Source organism: Myxocyprinus asiaticus, chromosome 32 (genome assembly GCF_019703515.2).
Source record: "Myxocyprinus asiaticus isolate MX2 ecotype Aquarium Trade chromosome 32, UBuf_Myxa_2, whole genome shotgun sequence".
NCBI classification, from domain to species: Eukaryota; Metazoa; Chordata; class Actinopteri; order Cypriniformes; family Catostomidae; genus Myxocyprinus; species Myxocyprinus asiaticus.
The window spans coordinates 27,954,159-27,970,046 of record NC_059375.1 but is presented as its reverse complement, the minus strand read 5'-3'; the positions used below and the strand labels follow the sequence as shown (position 1 = coordinate 27,970,046).

The following is a 15,888-nucleotide window of genomic DNA, read 5'->3' as shown; positions in this document are numbered from 1 at the left end:
ACAAATGATGTAAAATGAATAACAAAAATGTAAGATTCTCATCTATCTCTAGGTCACATATTAATTTTGTGACATTGAGCATGTTTACTCCTTTGTACGAAAGGTCAGGGCCCGTAACTCACCCACAGTGATTGGTAGACAGGGAACCGCTATTTGTCAACAAAGACAGACATAGATAGATAGATAGATAGATAGATAGATAGATAGATAGACAGATAGATTGATTTTATGTTTTTTTGGTTGACGAGCACTTCTTTATCCTGTGTTGTTGCACTGAAACACAAGTGTGTGTCCCCTCTCCTATATCAACTACACCGGGTAGCCCTGCGATGGCCGTGAATGCCCCCTTTTTTCTCTTTAGTGAGTGTACATCCACAGGAAAAAACACACTATGAATTGTAGGACGATATGCGGTCTGGAGAGGGCAAATATAGTTTGATAGATGATTCTGCTGATGGATGACAGAAATTCGCGATTCATCAGCGTGACACATTTCATTTTGATGTGGCCAGGGAGCGCAGTGTTGTCAAAACCTTTATCTCCGGTGTAATTGGGTTGTTTCAGTTTGTGGGAGAGGTAACTGCATCTCTAACTAAGTTTACAATAATAAAAACATCCTCGCGATTCAGGCGATACCTTTTTTAAAGGTTAATGTCAAAATTATTATATTTATAATACTATATTATTAAAATACAATGAATCAATTGTGAAATATTATTTTAAAAATGGTTTTACTGCTACAATTTTAACAGTATTATTTTGATAGACTTGGTTGTCTTTTATTGTTGTTGTCATGTCTAAAATCAATAAAAATATTGTTAAAAAAATTATATTTGTAATTTATCCATTCTAAACTCATTTGTGTAACATTCAGCTTAAGAAACTGTAAAAGTCCATTTACCTGGAGGACGTTGTGTCTCCACCAGGCACTGTGAGGTGCTGATATGAGTTGGGGGGATGTTTAGGTTGGTAAGGATACTAGGTGTGCAGCTGCCTCCTCCTGGCTCAAGGATTGTCTGTCTGAGCTGCTCTAATGCCAGAGATGACTGTAACGTGGGATAGTTCTTATTGACTGGAACTGCAAATGGCACCGAGTTCCTCTTGTATGCCTGCAGCACCAATGGAGAAGGTGATGGGCTACAGCAGCCTGCAGTGTTAGAGACACTGTGCACAGATTCGGCACTGCCGAGGCCCAGCAACACAGGTGATGGAGAGCAGGGGTCTTGCTGAGGGACAATAACAGGTAGCATTAGACGGCCAGTATGGGAGCCGGTGTCCACCTCAGTTCGGACACTCCCATTGCCAAAATGGTAGTGTGGGTGGAGGTGATGGTGATGATGGTGCAAGACATTGCGAATGGACCCCTGCTGCTGCTTCTGCCGACCTCTTTTAGTGGGTGGTGGTTCCAACCGTGGAGAGGCACAGACCCTGAGGCCCGCCCGGCGACCGGCAGCCCGGATAAGGTGCCCGATCTGCCTGCTTGCCTTGCGAATGATGTGGACCAGGTACTTGAGCAGCTCGTCATAGCAGCTTCCTGGTTCAGAGAAGCTATTGAGGGTGCTGGCATTGGACCTGAAGCGTACTCTCTGCTCCTTCATAAGCTGACTCTCCCTTTGCTTGGTCTCAGAGAACTGTGTCGCTATGACAACTAAACAAAGGTTGATCATGAAGAATGAGCCCACCTGAAAAACAGCGGAGAGAGTAAAGAAGACTATGAACCGTAGTGCTTCTCTACTCATTAACAACACTGTTACTGTAACAACAAGAAAAGATGGCATGGTAAAAAATAGAAGCCATAAAATCGATTCTTATTTTCTGTACTGAGACTGTACCAGTTAATATGAATTGAAATTGATAGATTGCACAATTAGAGCAAATGCACATTTAAAAGAGATAACTAATTAAAAGCTCAAAAATTCAATGAATAAGTCGCAAGCCAATGAAAAGCTATGTTTAATGCTCCTATTTGTACACTAATTGGCCAAAAGTATGTGGAAACCCCCTCTTCATGATTCGCTATTTCAGCTACATCCATTAGTAACAGCTGCATAAAAAACAAACTGTCGTGCAATCTCCTTAGACAAACATTTAAAGAATGGCCTTCCCAGAAGAGTGAAAGCTTTCAAAACAGCAAAGGGAGGACCAATTCCCTATTAATGCCCACTGTTTTGAAATTAAATGTTAACAAACACATACAGGTGTGGTGTTCAGGTGTCCCCATACTTTTGGCCATGTTGTTTATGTACCTTGTTGATACCACTAATCAGTCTCAGTCAGAAAAGACAGAATTATTATGTCAAGTGACATGGAGCACATGCCGTTCATTCCATTGTATCATAGCAAACCATTTGCCAAGGCTAAACAAAACATGATTTATTTCATGTTCTGGACATATGACTTTTTCTTCAAAAAGTTATTGTTGACTATTAGAAAACATATTCTTTGGAGATGATCGTCTTGTTCTTGTTCAGCAAACTGACTAAGCCAGTTTGAGCCAGAGTTATAAAAAGTCTCATCAATGAGAGTGATAGTCTGGAAAAGCTCTCTCATAAGCTCTACTGCTACAAGTGTCCTGGCCAGCTGAGCTCAGCCACTCACTATGATAAGGAGGATGAAGTAGATGAAATTGTAGAAGGAGTGAGCATCCATAACAAAGTACATGATGTCCACCCAGCCTTCCAGAGTAATAACCTACAGGAAAGAACAATAGAGAAGAGGGATTCAAAGCAACTTAGATGCAGTTTGTTCATTAAAAATGCTTTTTTTATAGAAAATCCTGCTTTGTAATTAATGATAGACCGTTATACAGTATATAGGCCAGGCTGGGGATTTGGATGATGTTTGGCTACTTTGAGATATCAGTATCAGCTAAGTAACATAAGCCAGTTCAAAATTTACCAATAGCCTTATATGGTTCCCTGGAATAATTGATTCCTATAGGTCAATTACAGCATTCTGTGGCTAAATATTTTTATATTTTATATATTTTTATATTGTATAGTCAGGGAATTAATAACGTGAAAAATTACTATTACAATTTAAAAAAAAATTTTTTTCATAAGTTCTTAAACTACTTCAAAGAGTTCTCATCAAAAAATCCTCCACGTGCAGCAATGACAGCTTTGCAAATCCTTGGCATTCTAGCTGTCAGTTTGTCCAGATACTCAGGTTACATTTCACCCCACGCTTCCTGTAGCACTTGCCATAGATATGGCTGTCTTGTCAGGCACTTCTCACGCACCTTACAGTCTAGCTGATCCCACAAATGTTCAATGGGTTTAAGATCCATAACACTCTTTTCTAATTATCTGTTGTCCAATGTCTGTGTTTCTTTGCCCACTCTAACATTTTCTGTTTGTTTTTCTGTTTCAAAAGTGTCTTTTTCTTTGCAATTCTTCCCATAAGGCCTGCACCCCTGAGTCTTCTCTTTACTGTTGTACATGAAACTGCTGTTGAGTGGGTAGAATTCAATGAAGCTGTCAGCTGAAAACATGTGAGGCATTTATTTCTCAAACTAGAGACTCTGATGTACTTATCCTCTTGTTTAGTTGTACATCTGGCCTTTCACATCTCTCTCTGTCCTTGTTAGAGCCAGTTGTCCTTTGTCTTTGAAGACTGTAGTGTACACCTTCGTATGAAATCTTCATTTTTTTTGACAATTTCAAGCATTGTGTAGCCTTCATTCATCAAAACAATGATTGACTGATGAGTTTCTAGAGAAAGCTGTTTCTTTTTTGCCATTTTTGGCCTAATATTGGCCTTAAGACATGCCAGTCTATTGCATACTGTGGCAACTCAAAAACAAACACAAAGACAATGTTAAGCTACATTTAACGAACCAAATAGCTTTCAACTTCGTTTGATATAATGGCAAGTGATTTTCTTGTACCAAATTAGTAATTTAGCATGATTACTCAAGGATAAGGTGATGGAGTGATGGCTGCTGGAAATGGGGCCTGTCTAGATTTGATCAAAAATGACTTTTTTCAAATAGTGATGGTGCTGTTTTTTACATCAGTAATGTCTTGACTATACTTTGTGATCTGTTGAATTCCACTTTGGTGAATTAAAGTACCAATTTCCTTGTACATTAAATCTGTACATTATTCAAAATTTTTGGCCGCCAGTGTATATGTACGGCTAATCCAAAGACAATGAAAAGGTAAAAGGAGGTAAAAAGTATATTTCTCAGTTGTTTCCAAGTCTTCACTGAATTATTGTTAAATATGATGCATTAATACAGATTTGATGCTGCCAGGTTTTGACTGAGAAGCAGATCTGTAATAAAAATTATACTGTACTGTTAATTAACTGTATGCTGTTATGATTTCTGTGTTGATAAATCCACCACACAGTAAAAAATTTGATCTGGCAACACTGCAATTGTTTTTTCACCCACCCCTTATCGCCAAGTACTGTCATTTTAAAAAGAACGTTATTAACCGTGCTTTTATTTTGTTCTAACCAGTAACCATTTGGAAAGGAGGCTGCGGAATGTCTCAACCAGAACAAAAAATTACTGTTTTTGCTCAGAACAAAATAACATTTCGGTTTTAGTACCTGCTTAAAACTTTCACTGAAAATCATTAACTGTAATCTGATTACAAGAATTTAAAATGTAAAGCATTACACTACTTTTTGTGCCTAAAGATAATTAGATTACAGTAACTAATTACTTTGTAATACAATTAATCCAACACTGATGATATGTCAAATACAGTGTCTTGGGAACAGAGAGCTGTGGAAATACATTTGCAGAGGCATAAATCTATGATTACATGCACCTGTGATCAGGTTTTGATTCTGATTTCGAGCATGTATGATGATTCAGAAAGGACAAATATCTCTGAGCTGGATTTTAAAAAAACTGCTATGCTCAAGGGGGGACACCCTACCCAGCCTGCATTCCTTGCTCCCTTTGATTAATCTGTCACAGATTAGGGAAAAACAGGGGAATGCAAAACCGGAAAGGAAAGGCACTTTGCTTGCTATTTACAGGGCAATTGGGGAAAGCTAGCAGGATGAGGAGCTGTCAGACAGCTAATTCATTTTTAGATGCTGAAAATTAAGCACCTAGCTCCAGAACTGGCTGCTTGCAAAAGGAAGATTAAGTCATCAAGCTCTTCAGGAGTTCAGTACATTACAGTCTCCTAAATATTTAATAGATTTTTATTTTTTTATTTGTTATAAACATGTGAAAAGTCGCCCTATTGAGGGTGAGGAGGCTGTTATCTGAGATTACAATCAGTGGGCACATACTGTAGGATTCAGAAGAATTAAAACCTTATCAGCATTTTGTGAAAAGAGAACACAAAATTAATAGAGACAACTAGTCCCTGCCACTATATTTATGTCAGACTCAGAAAGAGCTAATCCAAAATCCCAGTGCAAATACTCAGCTTTTGATATTTGAATACATGGTCAAGTTTTGACTGAGATATAAAGAGTCAGCAAGTGAAATTGAGGTTTTGTAAGCATATAAAAGATTTAAGATCGGTCTCAGTTTGGGTAAATTTTGAGATGCAATTAAATATGTCAACATTAGGTCAAATCTTAAACTGCAAAAAATAAATAAATAAAATAATTATATTTTCTTAATCAGTATTTTTGTCTTGTTTTTCAGTCAATATATCTAAACATCCTTGGGCAAAACTGCATTAAAGGAATATTCTGGGTTCAATACAAGTAAAGCTCAATCGACAGCATTTGTGGCATAATATTGATCACCACAAAAAATTATTTAGATAGCAAAAATCTGGGATACAGTTACAATGGGATACAACTTGTATACAAACACAACTTACAACGGAAGCGAATGGGGCCAATCTGTAAACATTAAAATTCAAAAGTATAGCCAAAAGACTTAAACAATATGTGTGTTAACATGATTTAAGTGTGATAAAATTGGTTCCTAACCTTTTCTGTGTAAAGTTATAGCCAGGTTTACAACTTCATTGCCATGATAGCGTAATGTCAACAAACTCTTAAACCCAAAAACGACTGTATAAATGATGATTTAAACAACTTTACAGCTCAAATAATACATGCGTTTTAACAGAATTAAAATGCTTTTATAAAATTATAAGCTCAACATTTCTGAGTTTAAACCCTCAAAAGATTTACCCCATTCACTTCCATTTTGTTTTTGAATTGCTTTTTTTTTTTTTTTTACCCAATTATTAAATAGCTTTTTTCATTATTATTATTTTAAGCATATACCTCACTCAATTTTGTTAGATTTATGATTAAAACAAGAAAATATTTTTGCTAATGGGGTAAAAAAAAAATAAAAAAAAAATAAACGCAATTCAAGATACTGTATATTATTATTTTTTTAAGTCATAATATATTATGCAATTTTGCTTCTCAAGTAAATTGTTTCAAGAATGTTTAGATTTCTATTCCTGGAATAAAAGACAAATGATTATCTTTGTGTTTAAAGACTTTGATAGCTGTGTAAAGCTATATTTTTTATAAGCAAATTGCCACTCTACTAAAGCATTCTAAAACTGTTTTGCCTATAGGTCTTTACCAATACCTCCACAACAAACGCTAACCTGAAAGATGGCGATCCAGGCATAACCAATGTTGTCAAAGTTTATTGCCCCCTTGAAGGGATTGGCCTCTCCGGCAGAGCAGTTGGTGTAATACTGGTTCCAGTTGACACAGGTGGTGTTGTCTGTGCTATTGTAAGCTGCCATGTCCAGCTGGCACTGCATGCCCTCCTCGTGGAGCGTAGGGATGGAGTTGCACAGACGCATGCCGTTCTCCCGTGGTTGAGAACAGATGAACGGGTTTTCATCATCGTTCTCTGTGTGGTAGTAGTTGTGCAGGTCTAGACTGGTAGGCCTGGAAAAAAGATAACATTACTCACTTACTTAAAGGGCTAGTTCACCCCAAAATGAAAAAATCGATCCTCATTTTCTTCCAAACCTGTTTGAATTTCTTTATTTTGCAGAACACAAAATGAGATGTTAAGCAAAATGTTAGCCTCAGTCACCATTTACTTTCATTGTGTCATTTTACATACGATGGAAGTAAATGGTGACTGAGGCTAACATTTTGCCTTACATCTCCTTTTGTGTTTCATGGAAGAAAGAAAGTTATATGGGTTTGTAACAAAATAAGGGTGAGTAAATGATGCTAGAAATTTCAACTATCTCTTTAATTTTTTTTGCAGACAAAAATAATCGATAATGCATTAAGTAGGATTTTAAGGTGCGATTGAACACCTAGATTGTCAATTGTTTTTTTGTTTGTTTTTCAAAATAGATTTTTTGGTGATATGAATATTGATCAAAAATGTATTTTAAACTTGTTTTAGTCCCTTTTTTTAGATGTACTGCATAGATCAGGGATTGGCAACCTTTTTGACATGGAGTGCAATTTTTTAGTTTCCTGGTCAATGGCCATGCCAAAACATGCGCATGTATGTGATTTTTCGAAGTTTGAGTCCATTTTTCTGATTTTAATCGTTTATTTTTCATTACAAATGATGTCATCAGTGCAAAATTTGTGCAAAACCTGATGATTATGATATAATCATGGTCCTGCATATGAATTTTCACAAAACATCTTTTGGAAGTGCTATAATGAAAGAAAACCTGTTCTTTTGTACAAAATGAGTAACAGTTAATGTCACAAATTTGCTTATTTGATTACTGATCACAAAAAGTGTGGAATCTTAAATATTTCTTATATTACGTCATACATTTTTCAAAATCACGCAGAGCTGGGTAATGGAAATCTCAAGGATTAATAGTGGTGTTTTCCTTATTACATGACGTGTTGTTCTGAAAGCAAAAAAAAACAAATGAAACACGGAATGTAGGCTGTCATCAGCTCAGCCTGACCGAAGCAAAGCAGGCACATTTACTCGCGCAATTAACCGAAAGTGAAGCGCTGACAGCTCGTGATGTGCGACTGGCTTGCATGTGCAGTGCGAGTCTCATCACACTTTAATAGTGTTTAGCCTCCCATTCAGCTGATGAAAACACGCTGCATAATCATAAGGAAGGATTACATCAAGATGTAGATTGGAATGCAGTTGCGAAATTTATATAAATAAAATAGTCTACTTATCTCTCACCATTGCTGGCGTGCCAGTGATTACCCCTCCGCGTGCCAATGCTGGCACGTGTGCCATAGGATGCCAACCCCTGGTATATACAGATATATACAGTAGATGCACAATTGACACAACTCATGCAAATGAGTGTGGATTAATATACTTTATACTTTAGTTAAGGTAGACACCAATATTTAGTTGTAAATGAAAATGAGGCTGTGAAGGATAGGTGTGTAATCTGTTTAACCCTTTAAGCTCTGAATGTGTTTCTAAAGAAAGGCTGCGGGAAGATCAGCATTAACTATCTCCAGAGGAGAAGTGATTGAGCAAGGCATAGCATTAATGGCATTTGGCTCTGACAGTGGATAACTGGGCCATCTGTCAACACAAATTCACCACAGAGAAAAAGTGACATGGCGAATTAGCTGCACAAGTACCTTCAGTTACCACAGGGACAAATCCTAGCCACCAAAAGAACAATGCCCCTTGAAATATTTATTTCTTAAGAGTAATTTAACAGTTTTAGACCATCTTAAAGGTGCTATATTTAAGATTGACAACAAGCATTTGAAATGGGTACTGCAGTCCAAATTCAAAATACTGGTGTTGGGCCTCATGTATTCAGACAGAAGACAAAGGCAGGCCTAACAGTCGTAAAAGCCTGACTGAGGCCTCCGTCATAAATCTTACTGATAAAAACTGCACCAAAATCAAACAAAGGGAGTCCAAAACAGACTACAAATCCCATGAAGCCTTGCTCACTAAAGGATCGAACTCTCAACTCCTACCATGATGTCATCAGGAGTAGAAATACTTCTGAGATGCTTCCGGGATTTGCTTCCAGCAACTTTGCTCGCCTGTAGACGCAGCTCATCGCTGCTCACAGGTGTAGCCTCGTGGCACAAGGAAGTAACGTACGACTTGAAACTGTGGCCATACAATCTCCATCTCACTGGATGAGTTGAGATTACTCTGTGTTCCACCGAACACAATAACGGATCCAAAGGAGATCGGCGAGCAATCCGCATCTTCATCCATTTGCCTGCAGAAGTGAAGAGAAAAGATTTCTCTTCCTTCTTCAATCAAGTTGACATTGCTGATTTCTCTGCCAGCCCGCTGAGAATCAGCAGCCGTACCGCCCGCCGACAGAGCGAGGAAACGGCCTCCCATCATCACCCGAGCCTCGAGGAACCGAGTCAGAGTTAAAGGACGGATGAACACACATTTGTCTGCGTCCTCATATGATTCAAGTAAGAGGTTTACGTCTGGGCAGAGATAGAATATTATAGTGTGTTATTCTTGTGTATCAAGGTTATTGCTTGTACAGTTTACGGACCGCAGAGTCCGCTCATTGCTGCTAATAATACTCAAGGTATTACTGTAATGTACTGTTATCAGGAATGAGATCTGCTTTGTTGTAGTCCAGCCGCATTGGACTGTTGTGTATTTCCGCAATCGCGGGTGAGACCGGCACACTGAGTTTATCCATTAAAGAATCAAAGACCGCGGGACAGTATACGAGCCGTCCACCGTGTCTCTGAATGATAAACTAACAGCTGCTTTCTCTCCCACGATCACAAAACCGGCTTTGGTGCCATCACTTTATTCTCTCTCTCTCTCGTACTAACCACACACACACACACACGCGCGCGCGCGCGCCCGACCTCTCACAAACATTCTCGCACACACTTTTGGCTAGTAGATAACTTCGTGATAAAGCTCAGCTTTGTCCCTAAGTTATCGTACAAGCGGAGACACGTGGTAAACGGGCAGACGCCACTGACCGGTTTCTCTCCGCCCACATTCGCAGCCATATTCTCTGGCCGGAAATCTCGCTTGATGTACTCTCCACGAGAGTCACGTCCGCCATTTTGTGCGTGTCCCTCCTTACACACACACACACACACCCATTCTCTCTCTCACACACACACCTTCCTCTCATGAGTTATAGGATTATTTTGGTTACCATATCTAATCATATCACTGTTTAGTTTGTAGTTGGAAGTTGGAAATTTATTGACTGCATTGTATTGATTATTAATTGATATTACTGCATAAATAAACTTTGTTATATTTCAAAGAGAAGTGTTTTGGATTATTTTGCATACACCTGTGTCAAATGCTGATTGGATGTCAGTGCTCGAATTCAAGACTTCATTGATTTTTTTCGAAAATCGATATTCTTCGGATGTCAATTTTCCAAAGAGAACAATCTAATATTAGTACTGTTATACTATCAGGTTATTAGTCCCTGATTCCAGGGTGGTGCCCCAGCGATATTAATCCTTATTAATATTCTATTGATTTTTGATAATTGATAATTATCTTTGATGATTGTTGAATTTAAAGGATCAATAAGCTAGTGTTAATTTTAATCAATGTTTCATCAATGTTAATAATTAATGATTATCTTTGATAATTGTTGATTTAAAGGATTAGAGAAAGCTAACATTGATTCTCATCAATGTTCTATTGATTTTAATAATTAATAATAATCTTTGATAATTATTAATTATTGCTAATAACCAAACCCGCTCCTGAACATAGCGCACTACATTTACTGGAGCCCCGTATGAGGTTTTAATGAGTTAGATTCTATTATTTCATTTGAATATTAATTAATAACTAAATAAATAATTATTAATTATTTCTGATAGTAACACTGATCTAAACAACCAGTAAAGCCCTACATTGGAGAGTTGTCTGCCCCACCCCAAACTCAAAGCTCATGTGGGTTGCCAGAATGTTGACACGCAAATTAGCCAACTCAGCATCCGTTTTAAAGGATTTCTGGGCTTTAAGCTGTCTCCATCTTCCAAAGGCATCTCCAATATTTATCCTTGTATTGCTACGCCTCTTGTCATGGTGGTTTTAGACGGATGGTGAGGATTTTTAGGTTGGGTGGAATCTGTTATCTCTGATGCAGTTTGTTTTTCAGGCTTCCATGGCTGCAGCACGCAGTGTTGTTTGCCTGCAAACTTGTTCAAATCTGGCAACCTGGCGGTGTCGAAATACTATTGGTGAGTGGGCAGGATCATACAGGCCAAAACATAAACAGAAATTCCAGCCCGGAATGGAAACTTCAAAGTAGAATATACTGGCTGTAGCATTGTTATCGGAGAAGCCAGTATTTCAACTTAGCATGTTTCCTAATTCTCTAATGACACATTATGGTCATTTTATGATTTAGTACAATAAAAAATATTACATATAGCACCTTGATGTTACATAATCATAGCTACTAGCCAGTCTCCATGAGGCAGGGAATTCCTTCAGCACATTGTGTTAGCCAGGCCATGAATCCATCTAGGATCTAATTCCTGCTTACACAGCAATGATTGCTGTGAGGTTTTTTTGAACTAAAAAGTAAAATATAGTGCCCACAACAGGTTTAAATTGCTCTTACATTGTAAATCTGGTGGAGGGGTTGTGGTTGACACCACAATAACAAACCAGTGTGTAGCAAAGCTTAACAGAAAATAAAGGTGTTTCCGTCTCTGTAAAAATGTCGCAAAAACAACACGAAAGAAATAAGAGCCTTCTTTAGCTGACCTCAAACAACATTTCTGAATATATTTTGTGCCCTGAATTTTGGCAAGGAGATGTTCTCCACTGCTAACTTTTTCATGCAAAGTACTTATTTGTTTTTAGTTCTCCTTTCTATTGGCCCATAAAATGGTGTTTAAATAGACCTTGTGTCATCACTTGGCCTCCCTTAATTACAAAAATGTTTTATATCATAAACCTCCCATTGAGGCCAAGGCAATCACACTCACAGAGAGAAGTTTTCAGGGAGAAAGCAGCGGTTGCGGAGAAGTCCAGCCCATAACTGAACCCCTACAATCCCAAAGATGAAGAATACAAAGAAGCAAAGCAGCAGCACATTTCCCAGCATCGGAAGTGTGTCCAGCAGGAGTGTCACCAAGATTCTCATACCTGAAACACAATAAAAGAGAAACGATAACATTATTTCATCCCTCACACATACAAATATACACACAAACACTGATGTTGTAATAAAAAGATTCTGCCACAAGCATATTGCTCTCATAAAACATATGAAATTATAGCTCTGTAATGCACTGAACACACTGTTCCCTTCACGTTTATAAGGGCTCATTGTAGACCTACACTAAAATGTTTATATGGGTCAGTAATAATCTCTGTTAAGCAGGATGTCCACTGAGTTCTGTGCACTGTTCCAGTTTTTCAGACACTGTTGCCTGGCTTTTCCAATATATCTGCCCTGTGTCATCCCACATTGCCAGCTGACTGGAGCATAAATTATGAAAATAATTTCCTATTCAGGGTTTGGCGGGTAATTGGTGGAGCAGGGTAGTCCAACTGGTGCTCCCTGGCAGCCGCCAGTCTGTGGATGATAACTGTGGCTGACTGTAATTTCCACATTTGGAGGAAGACTGGTTGACGATAAGCAGTGAAGCATTAATGCCAGCCAAAAGGAATGAATGACAATGGACGATCCGTGACATAACTTAAAATGGCTCTGTGCTGTGTGGGTTTAGAGAGCTCACCATTGGGCAGATGCTGCATTTCTTAAAGCTATCGACTACGAGACGGGTTTTAGCCCCTTAAATGTATTCTTCTCCAATGAGCTACCCTGATGGAAACATGTTGTTTCAATATTTAATGGAAGGGAAATCATGAGACACAGTCAAGTTTTGTAAGTGTTTACCAGTGTGTATCTGTTTACTTTTAATTAGGAAGCAACAAGTTCTGAATGACAATCAAGGTCTCTGTAATTCTGAGCTTTTCTTCCAATTATGATGTGTTTCTCGTGGATAATCCACTGCACTGAGATTTCTGCACAGAAAATCACTTCCTAACTTTGGTCATTAGTGACTCCAAATGACTGCAGAGTTCACCCTAGCACAGTAATTCAGCTAAGCTTGCCAAGTCAGGGCTTAACAAGCACTGAACCAGTGACAGTGGCACAGATCTGTGTCCTTTATAAATTGAGAGGTAACTTCTCACAGAGAGGTGTGTTTACTGGAGAAAAATCATCTTCACGAATCTTGTTCCTTTAAGAAGCATCATAAATGGAATACCAGGGCATCTGAGTTTCCTATTAAAGGTATATTCAGGGTTCAAAGTTAAGCTCAGTCAATGGCTTTTGTGGCGTAATGTTGATTACCAAAAAAAAAAAAAAAAACATTTCCCTCATCTAAATATATTTTAAAATCGCAGCTAGTGTAAAGCACTTACAATGGAAATGAATGGGGCAAGTCCATAAATGCTAAAACACATTTGTTTCAAAAGTATAGCCACAAAAAGACAATAACATTATACATGTTGACATGATTTCAGTGTAACAAAATTGCTTCCTAACATCTATCTGTGTATAGTTAGATTATAGTTAAGTGCCTTACTGTAACTGCAATGTATATTTTTATCAAATAAACAAGGGGCGAGCCAAAATTATTTCTGTGAAAACCAACATCAAGCCACAATTTCTGTTGATTGAGCTTAACTTGTATTGTACCCGGAACATTCCTTTAACGGCAATACAAATATGGACTGTCTAAGTAGGAGGTGTTGACTACAGTATAATTTTCTTATTGAGTATTACCATTATCATTTGTTTTTTAAAACAAACAAACAAAACAAAAAAAAAATCTGCTGACTATAGAAACAGGAGCACTCTGAATCTGTTCCCTAGATTGAAATGCATGATCTTCTAAAATGTCAGCACATCGTATAAAGCCAACAGCTAATAGAACCAAAACAAACCTTCTTTTTGATCTTATTTTTTGCCTTATTAATTTTTCATATACATTTATACCACAATTTTGATGTTCAGTCATTCAAATCAGCTGACATCAGCTTTATAAAGTGATAAAGTGTGTAATTTCTCTACTACTAGGGGCACCAAATTGAATGGCAAAAATAATACTATATTTCCATATAATTTCAACAATTCCAAAGGTTTCCCAATGACTGCTCCAGTCCCTTCTGACACACCCATCAGCTTTTAATTTTTGGACAAACAGGCAGTCCCGCTTGAACTCACACCATAGACCTTTTTCACACTCCGGGATTTTGGAAAGCGGAAGTAAACGATTGCAGGGTAAACTTTGACAGCGATGAATGGGAGTGAATGGGAGACCACAGCAAATATTCTTTTCACTTACCCATTTGCTCCAAGAGCAAAAGAAAAAATCCACTTTTACATTTGAATTGCTTTCCAGAAGAAGAAAAAAATAGAGGGCAGTGGATTAAGATGGGAGAAGATGCCAAATTTACTGTCACTCCTTCAGCAGCTGTAATCAAAACCCCCTCACAGCTGTGCTAATTATATATTTTTTAAACTAATTCCAGGGTAATATAACGCAAAGAATAATGTTATAAACTTACAATCAATATTTAAAAAAATTGTCATATAAAAAAGTTAGCTAGATTTACACTGCTAAATAAGGTGGAAACGCGTCATCGCAGTCTGTGAAAAAGGTATTTTGGTGAAGACAGATTGTGATGAGGAGGAGGGCGTGGCCGGGCCGTGTGGCTGCATGGCCGGCACTGAATCAGCTTATCAGTGGGAGAGCGAGATAAAGGGGAGCCGGAGAAGCCAGTTCAAGAGAGACACATGTGGCTGCGCTGCATGTGTGTCTGTGTTTGTTTATGTTTTATGTTGTTTTAAGTTTATTTTTATCATTAAACCTTTATGTTGACTGTTCAGCTGGTTCCTGCCTCCTCAAGGACGGGCAAGGAGGCCTCACGGCCCGGCCACGCCCTCCTCCTCATCACACAGATGTTCACCTATTTGACCGCTCAAACAAACAGCAATGTTCTGAAAGCCCCACAGAGCCAGTGTTAAGGCCCTAGCACAGTCAAGGAGAAGTGCTTCCTTTTTCTTTGCTCACAGCCAGAAATGGACATTTAAAAGTATTTGAATAGATTTTTTTAATTTATTTTTTTATTATCCCCTTTTCTCCCAATTTGGAATGCCCAATTCCCACTACTTAGTAGATCCTCATGGTGGTGCGGTTACTCACCTCAATCAGGGTGGTGGAGGACAAGTCTCAGTTGCCTCCACTTCTGAGACAGTCAATCCGCGCATCTTATCATGTGGCTTGTTGTGCATGACACCGTGGAGACTCCACATGTGGAGGCTCATGCTACTCTCCACAATCCATGCACAACTTACCACGTGCCCCATTGAGCCACTAATTGTGACCACAAGGAGGTTACCCCATGTGACTCTACCCTCCCTAGCAACCGGGCCAATTTGGTTGCTTAGGAGACCTGGCTGGAGTCACTCAGCACACCCTGGATTCGAACTCATGACTCCAGGTGTGGTAGTCAGCATCAATACCCGCTGAGCTACCCAGGCCTTATTTGATTCCTATTGTAGACTAATTAAACAAACTATTAAACACTAATTAAACATGTTGACTGATCGTGAATGGGAATAGGCTGCTGGCCTCAAGGTAGGTGGAGCTCCAGGTCACACCTACTGATGACATGGACAAATGGCAGTAAGAAGGTGTTTAGCAGCCGGTAAGAAGTTTTCCTATAAGTTACGAACCACTAAAAATAACTCAAAAACATCTACTTTTTGGCCAAATTTTGTTCTAAATGACATCACACCCATTCGTTCTTCGATTTACCTGGAAAGTATGCAGAGGCCTTTACACGCTAAGTCAACTTACGAATGACTTAGAATTGTCTTTGCAAATTAAACTCAGAAAGGAGAAAGTATTTTAACATAAAAAAATTATTCAAAAATATTCACACTTCCCCTATAAATTTGTATTTCACCATGTCAAATGCTTTTCTATAAATATCACAGATGTAGTAATTGC

The 15,888-nt window shown here is 38.3% G+C and overlaps 1 protein-coding gene across 1 annotated transcript in view; it reads right to left on the bottom strand.

Moving 5' to 3' along the window:
• The window catches only part of LOC127423073 (voltage-dependent T-type calcium channel subunit alpha-1G-like), a 258,610-nt gene that overhangs the window by 165,746 nt on the left and 76,976 nt on the right, over nt 1–15,888 (bottom strand). Inside the window, exons 4-7 of the mRNA XM_051667102.1 lie at nt 11,845–12,004; nt 6,558–6,849; nt 2,599–2,691; nt 902–1,682 (exon numbers count right to left, since the gene is read on the bottom strand). Of these exons, the coding sequence (XP_051523062.1) occupies nt 902–1,682; nt 2,599–2,691; nt 6,558–6,849; nt 11,845–12,004 (1,326 nt within the window). The remainder of the gene's footprint in view (nt 1–901; nt 1,683–2,598; nt 2,692–6,557; nt 6,850–11,844; nt 12,005–15,888) is intronic.